Raw genomic sequence first — 7,543 nt, 5'->3', positions numbered from 1 at the left:
ACGATTTGATTGTGAGATCACGTAGATGCAAAACGTGATCTTCGATCTTACGGAGATTGCACGCAGCGAGCAATCGTTTCCTGTTCCGAGACGCAGAATGTTGCGGCGCACTTTGCTTATTAATTCGCTGTAATTCTGTTCGGCAAGTTTTCCATTACGGTGTGTCTGCGGAGTCTTGGCCCAAAACAAGCAGGAAGAGACGCATCCCTTACAGTATCCTTATGGCAGTACTTGGTGGTCTCCTTGTGGCAGTACCTGGTGGTGTCATGGCACGGTTTCAGCCCATTGCGTGACGGTCATAGACAAGGCGCAGACGTCGCATAATTTGAGGTGTTCGGTATTTTCTGGGGTACAAAACTACTTCTGGAGATCACAACTTTTACTCATGTTATGAAAAATAGCTTCTCTGTTGAGCCAATTACAGAGCTTTAAACTCGACGACATGCTCACGATCCTACAATTCGTTACAAGTGTCAACGAAGATCAACATATTAACTCGCCCGGAATAATCAATCGATCGTAGTTTATGTGTATTTTACAGCGTAAGTCGCAGAAACGGTGCCGGTCTCGTGAAGCGGGCTGAAATGGAACGACTCAACTGTAGGTGCATGCCCAATCTATTTCCGGTGCACGACAACACTTGTGCGCAGAAACAGGCCGCGTTTCATTACCATAACAAGAGCATTCCACCGAGCAGACCCGGGCACAGCGGACAAGCAGTTTCATAGCAGCGTTATTCAGACCCGTGGCCCGTCCCAGAAGCGCGCCATCACAGCTTGCTGTCCTCAGTGAAGGCTACACCTTCTTAACGATCTGCACCACGTCCTCGTCGCAGAGGACGTGTTCCTTGCCCACCTTCTGCGGCTGGTGCTTGACCGACTCGCCCCACACTAGCGCGCTGGAACACGCGGCTCGCCGTCAGTTGGGGACGGGTCAGATCGGAGGGCGTCCGACAGCAGACACAAGACAGGATCCGCGCCGTGTGGTAGGTAGGACGGCGCATATGGAACCGTATGACACGAAAATACGCCCTTCGCGACATAGCTTGGTGCTGCGACGGATACCATAGCAATGAAGCAATCCAGTATATGAAAGCATGCAATGCACTTAGTTGCTGTGCTGGTGGAATGGTGGCGTACAGTGATGTATGAGAATAGCTGTGCAGCCTGCCATTTGGCCTTATGTCTCGACTGTGATCTACATCAAACTCAGATGTGAACCATAATGTTCATTGCAGTGAACTCACTATTTGAATTCCTTGATGATGGTGCGATGGATTTTGTTGCAGAAGTCCTCTACCGAGTGCTTGGACCGGGGTAACACCACAGGAGTCTCATAGTCCGGGAGCTGGCCTTTAGGTTTGGTGTAGCTGTAACATGACAGAGATGTCTCCTCTGCATTACATGTGGTGATCACAAGATACCATGCAAGATTAACATGAAGACATCCCTAAATTAAAGAAACGCGCGCAATGCGTGTCATTTTGTATATGTACACGAAACCCCCACAAAATCAAATTAAATAAACATTGACCTAACCAAGAACCATGTTAATCCCGCTCCAAGTCTAGTATAATGGATCGGACGCGAATTAGTTATAGGACGTCCATGGCTATTACCTAACAGTAATGAAACAGATTCGGTCTAGATTTCACCCATAAAAAGGACTTATTTGTTAAAGAAACGTACATCTGGCGTGTATGAGGTTTTGAGTTAGCCAAATCAACTGCATTGTACATCATTCCGATTTAAAGCAAGAAAGGTCGAAACAATGTGCGCGACTGTCCCAACTGAAGCTTATCGCTATTTTCTGCCGATGCAAAAATACATACACAACAAATTCGCATCCAGAGTAAAATGTCAGCACAACGTTGATGATTGAAACGCTGACCTCTCATCTCGCGCAGCACGGCAGAGCGCTAAAGCTCGCACAAACCGTACCACACTTACAGTCTGAGCAGCTGCAGGTAGTCCCACATCTTCTCCAGCAGGTCATCAAAGTTCCACTTGTGGTGTGCCGAGATCGGTACACAGTGCGGAATCTTATAGATGATGTCCAGCTCCTCTATACTGATCTGATCTGAAGACACAGACGACTGATGTAGCTGAGCGGAGCCATCTCGCCTGCATGACGAGTTTTCCTCCCTCTGGCAATGCCTCCCAGCAACGACGACAGTTAGAATAGCCATTTAGGGGGTTACATTACAGCCGCCATTGGTTGCATCGCTGACCAGCTCCCCCCCCCCTCCCCCTTTGGTGGTAGCGGCAGAAGCGAAACCTGCCAAAACAATGTTGGGACCGCTAATGTCCTTTTGTGTCAATTCTCCCTGTGCAACCTAACATAACTAGTGCGAGTTTTCTGAGACGCTGGGGACGCAGCTGCATCCGAAATTCCCAAGAAACATTTAAGTTACACTAAGGAGCAGCAATGAACTGCGTTAGATTGGTCTGGACAACCAAGCCGTCAGCTTGACCCCCCACATCGGGTCACATCATGACCACATCCCGACATATCCGACTGCATACAAACAGCCCGACCCCTGCCGCACAGCTTTTTCTGCCCCACTTCCGTCGGCGTGGGCGACGCTCTCCGCCTGTCCACGCGCCGACCGATTAGTGTCACCAGCACAGACCAACCACAGCACCGCAGGACGAGATCATGTGCGCCTCACGCCTCAGACGCGCCCCACAAACAGATCCCAATCAGTCAGCGGCCCAAGCTCCACGCAACGCGATCCAAAGCCGCAGTCCGCGCGAAGAGAGGCCGCAACTCGCTCACGCCACGGACATAGCTCACACGGTCCGAGGTCCAGGTCGTGCGATCAGTCCGCACGAACAGGCTGCGCAGCACGCCCAGACCGTCACACCGACAGAGCCCACGGCGCCGACAGCCGGGTATCAGCCGGCCCGTGACAAGCCGGCGCGCAGCCAGCGTCCGGCCGGCGCTCCGTACCGATCTTGTTGAGCAGGTAGATGCAGGGCACGTAGATGCGGTTGCCCTCGACCACGTCGATCAGGTCGTCGGAGGTGGCGTCGCAGCGCAGCGTTATGTCGGCGTTGTGGATCTTGTACTCGTTCAGGATGGTCTTCACCGAGTCCAGATCGAGCTCCGACTGAGGTACCTGCGCGGCCGGCGCCGGACGTGACCGTGACGTCACACGACCGCCGGCACACCGGTAATTACATACAGTGTAGCTAGGATCGAGGGAAAGTGCTAAACTTCAAACCGTACGTCGGAGGTTGCAATCCGCACCGCTGCGAAAAGCACGTGAAATGGGATGCATTAAACTGAAGCTTGCAGCGCTGTCCATGCCTCGAGGCATACGTTGGTTCACAGACCAGTGCGCTGGTGCAAAATGGGGTGCGGGGAAATCCTGTCACCCGAATAAGATCGGACGTTAAATGGACAACAATATCCCATCATGGCAAGGCCACAGGGCGTGTGATTTTTTTCGGACAAAAACTGCCATTTTTCCGAACAAACGTTTTTACTTGCATCATCTGTACCACCTGTACCGCCCCCTCCCCTCCCCCAGCACCTGCATAGGCGCCTTTAACAGTGCCAACCCTACGTCCATTCCGCGTCTCAGCCACCACCCACCATGGTCTGGAAGTTGAGTCCACCCTTGTCCTTGCGGCGGAACACAATGTTGGGCGGCTCCTTGTTCAGCCGGATGCCGAAGCCCTCCAGCTCGTGCTCCAGCATCTTCTTGTGCTGCAGCGGCTTCAGCACGTCCAGAACAATGAAGATGAGAGAGCAGGTGCGCGCCACGGCGATCACCTGACGACCGCGACCTTTGCCGTCCTTGGCGCCCTCGATGATGCCCGGCAGATCGAGCAGCTGCAAGGGCGACGGGCGTCAGACGCGCAGCAGCAGCACGGCAACGCCTGCAGACGTGGGACTCCGACCAGGAACCACGTCACTGTTTCCAAAACAAAAAAGAAACAAAGGCATAGGACGTTACGCTCGAGGCAACAGTTCGAAATTTTACAAAATCCTATTACTAGCAGCGGCACCGACAAGAATCGAGACTTACCGGTGCCCACAGCACAGGTGACACGATTTAGCTGGAACGGACACTGGTGGCGACTATCAATGCATTCAACTGATACTGGCAAAGCCCCGGTACTGCCAGGCTGGGCATCGCTACATTACCGTTGGTGCCGATTTGCCTCCATCTATCAACACACTGATGTAGAAATTTGATATGCATGGTTTGCACTAGAGCAAAAACCCATAGATAATCAACATTAGATACAGGGTATAACTTAATCGAATTTTCACAACACCCCGAAAATTACGGGTTTTTGCAATCATTTTGCAATCAAATCTTACAAAAGATGCAATCTTAGCACCCCTTTGACGACCCTTGATGTGCGCTCGGTTTGTTGTACGATGTGTTAAAGAAAATCACCTGTATTTTGGCGCCCTTGTACTTGATGCAGCCGGGCACGGTGGTCAGCGTGGTGAACTCGTAGGCGGCGACCTCCGAGTACACTCCGGCCAGGTTACTCAGCAGGGTCGACTTACCCACCGACGGAAAACCTGCACATCCGCAGACAGCGGAGCTCAGCGAAGCCCGCAGTCGCCCTCAGACATCGACGGGATCTACTCAGACACTGAGACCCCAACACGATTCGAAAACCATTCAGCAGACCTTAGCACAGCCATATGCCATGCCAAAGACCCCGGGACAAAATCGCAACACGCCGATCCGAGGTGCAAAGAATGCCGGAAAAACGGACGTGAGGCATTTAGCCACGTCAAAAACAAAACGGTTGAATTAGACGCCGACGCCGTTCAATCGCGGTCATCTGGTCGTAGGAGCACGTATGCGACCCACGTCAAAGCAGACAGCGCCTGTGCTGTTGCCGGGTGACTCACCGACGAAGCCCACGCGGGCGTCGCCTGTTTTGCTGACGTCGAAGCCCTCGCCGGTGCCGCCGCCGCTGGACTTGGGCGTGATCAACTCCCGACGCAGCTTGGCCAGCTTGGCCTTCAGCAAGCCCAGGTGACCACTTGTGGCCTTGTTCTTCTGGGTTCTGGCCATCTGGGATGAGTGGGAATGTATGTGAGTACATGGATATGTGCTCATCAGATTGGAACACACCAAATCCAGCTGAATGGAAACCCAAGTGTTAATGACAAGGCAAATGTGAGATCTCACAACAATCCAGTAACATTTAGGCACATGCTATGTAACAAGCACTATCACGAAGAAATTTACATCAGCTGCGCTATCAGGTAATCTATTGAACTGCTGCAGTCATCCATTCTTACACATGCCAGTGAAATCTGGCCTGTTAAAGCTTTCTGTGATGGAAATTAACCCCAGACATCTCAGTATTGACACATGGACAACAGACCTACCTCATTTTCAATGTCTGCTATTCTTTCAAGGATTGACATCTTTGCCACTTGTCTTGACTATAAAGTAAAATGTATTCACTGAAAGAAGGCCTTGATCAGTACATCATATTTCATGCAGGTGGACCGATTCAGCATGTTTTCTAAAATATCACCTAACTTATGTAATGCTGTTAGGGATCTACTATAAATTAGGGACACCCTTATAAGCCCATTCCCCTAGCATGGAGGGGGAGGACAATATTATCAGGTATTTCCAAACCATAACAAGAGAAAGAGTAGCAGGTTTTGGACAGCATTCTCTAATATGGTGCAATAGCTAACTGTGCCAAAAACCTAATGCCCAGATATCGTCAGCTTCCCTTCATAACATAAATGAGCACACTCACTACTAGTTGTGCATCTCTAGCTCAATAAGGGCCCACAGACTACTGTTTTGGGACATAATGCTCAATATGGCATAACCAAGAGGAAGGCTAGACCAATGTAACCAGAAAACAGCCAGGGAGTAAGGGCTGAAAATAGCTAAAATTGGGTAGCATAAGCTGACACCCATTAAGTTAAGTAACTAGACAATATGTAAAGAGGTGAGCCACCAAGCACCATGTGACAAGATGGCAGCATTAAAATTTCAAAAATGTTGTAATTATTACTTGGTAAGGCATATAATATATTGATTACCATCCATGGGATGTGACATAGGCTCTACAGCCACAGACCACACCTGCCTGGTAAAAAACCTGAAAAACTGTATGAAAATAATATATAACTGGGTTTATTCTCACATAATTTTAAATCTAAGCGCTCAGAAATCAAAACCTCAGCATTTTCAAACTTAGGTATTAAATGCTTTAAAGCAATTCACATTTTCATACAAGTGAGAAAGGTCATGAACTGATCTTTAGCATCATGAATTTCAAGATTTGATCTTTATGCTAAAAGCTAGCCTTTAATATACCAGGCAAGTCTGCAAAAATATCACCCACTGCACTGGATATCTGCTATGTGGTATCCAGCCTTACCACATCACTTCTATGTGGCAAAACACAGACACAGACTTGTGTGTGCCATGCTCAGACCAACATATCACAATTCCTTGAAACACTGCACAAACTACAGCAGTTGATGCACCTCCAACCCCTGCCCCCCACCCCAAATTCTTTGAAACACAGGCTCTCTATGCTCAGCAACTGGTGGCAGCCATGAGCAAAATTCTGAGCAGTCATAATTATGGCGTTTGTGCACTGATATTACTGCCACTATCACATCACCTGGTGGCTGTGCATGAGTGGCATGTACTATTGCACCATAGACCACATAGCATACATGCCTGAAGGCAGCACTCTTCCGATATTTGTTGATCCAGTGCTGTTCCTATCGCATTCAACTCTAATAAAACGAAAACAAAAGTATTATTCATGTTTTCTCACATCAGACACATATGGCGACACATCAGTAATAGATTTAGAACTCAGAAGCATTGCAATCCTGGACCTTACGATATAATTAATTTTCTTCGAGTACTATTCTAACAGTAAGCGGGCCCGCGCCAAAACAAGTCCCACGCACCCAACAGGAGAAAGCCCAACGCGCAATATCTCACCCAGCACGTGCGAGGGCACCGACCTTATTCACTATAAGCGAAGGGTACCAGCTGTACACTGAGTGGCAAGCGATGCAACTTCCAATTTTACGCATTACGTGTGCATTCTGTGTTCTACACTTGACGTAATAAAACAGCCGGCCTGGGAAAAATATCCATATTGTGATCTCAGAAACAGTGTCTATGACGTAATCAATAAAATATTTCTGTATTGTTTTGGACAGAACGAATTTAGCGCAGTTGGTACAAATATGGCATATTAATGCCGGTATGCGCTAGACGCGCCATTCGCGTTCGAGTACTGCTGAAGCCAACACGTTCCGGCCGTCTGGGGTGGCGCGTGTTGGTGTCTGGATAAGTGTAGAGCATTTTTGACAGGCCATACGAACGGTGGAAGCGAGTTCTGTGGGGTCACATTTAATTTACTTCTGAATTTCTTCCTGTTTCAAGACTTCGGGTGAATCTCAGTGTAATGTTCTTTCTTCTTGGTGGTGATGGAGTGAAGTGAAGATGACTGGGCCGAGCCGACCCGGTAAGCGAGTGCGTACAGATGAACTTTTCTTTTCTCAGGTA

The 7,543-nt window shown here is 49.2% G+C and overlaps 1 protein-coding gene across 6 annotated transcripts; it reads right to left on the bottom strand.

The window, feature by feature from the left end:
* Window positions 1–515: 515 nt before the first annotated feature.
* Window positions 516–7,117, bottom strand: LOC119111869 (GTP-binding protein 128up). 6 transcript variants are annotated; one of them, XM_037235709.1, is made up of 9 exons: window positions 6,994–7,117; window positions 5,371–5,448; window positions 4,885–5,050; window positions 4,415–4,545; window positions 3,601–3,840; window positions 2,953–3,121; window positions 1,950–2,079; window positions 1,247–1,369; window positions 516–898 (listed from the first exon to the last, which is right to left on the bottom strand). In XM_037235709.1, the coding sequence occupies exons 2-9, from the start codon at window positions 5,407–5,409 to the stop codon at window positions 796–798; spliced, it is 1,101 nt and encodes a 366-aa protein (XP_037091604.1). In that variant the 5' UTR covers window positions 5,410–5,448; window positions 6,994–7,117; the 3' UTR covers window positions 516–795. The 6 variants fall into 6 exon arrangements, with proteins under 6 accessions (XP_037091604.1, XP_037091602.1, XP_037091605.1 ...); XM_037235707.1 differs by having other exon boundaries at window positions 6,971–7,083; XM_037235710.1 differs by lacking the exon at window positions 6,994–7,117 and adding an exon at window positions 6,937–6,969.
* Between the last annotated feature and the right edge of the window lie 426 nt (window positions 7,118–7,543).

Source organism: Pollicipes pollicipes, unplaced genomic scaffold (assembly GCF_011947565.3).
Source record: "Pollicipes pollicipes isolate AB1234 unplaced genomic scaffold, Ppol_2.1 Scaffold_7261;HRSCAF=8764_pilon_pilon_pilon, whole genome shotgun sequence".
Classification (NCBI taxonomy): domain Eukaryota; kingdom Metazoa; phylum Arthropoda; class Thecostraca; order Pollicipedomorpha; family Pollicipedidae; genus Pollicipes; species Pollicipes pollicipes.
Note: the sequence above shows the minus strand (reverse complement) of the source record. Positions and strands in the feature narration are given on the sequence as shown.

Excerpts from the sequence above, each read along its gene's own strand:
- LOC119111869 (XM_037235709.1), bottom strand. The coding sequence starts at position 5,409 with ATGTCAATCCTTGAAAGAATAGCAGACATTGAAAATGAG. Across the intron at positions 3,841-4,414 it reads ACAAGGGCGCCAAAATACAG|CTGCTCGATCTGCCGGGCAT; the intron begins GTGATTTTCTTT and ends TCGCCCTTGCAG. Across the intron at positions 2,080-2,952 it reads CTACCTGCTCAACAAGATCG|ATCAGATCAGTATAGAGGAG; the intron begins GTACGGAGCGCC and ends CTGTGTCTTCAG.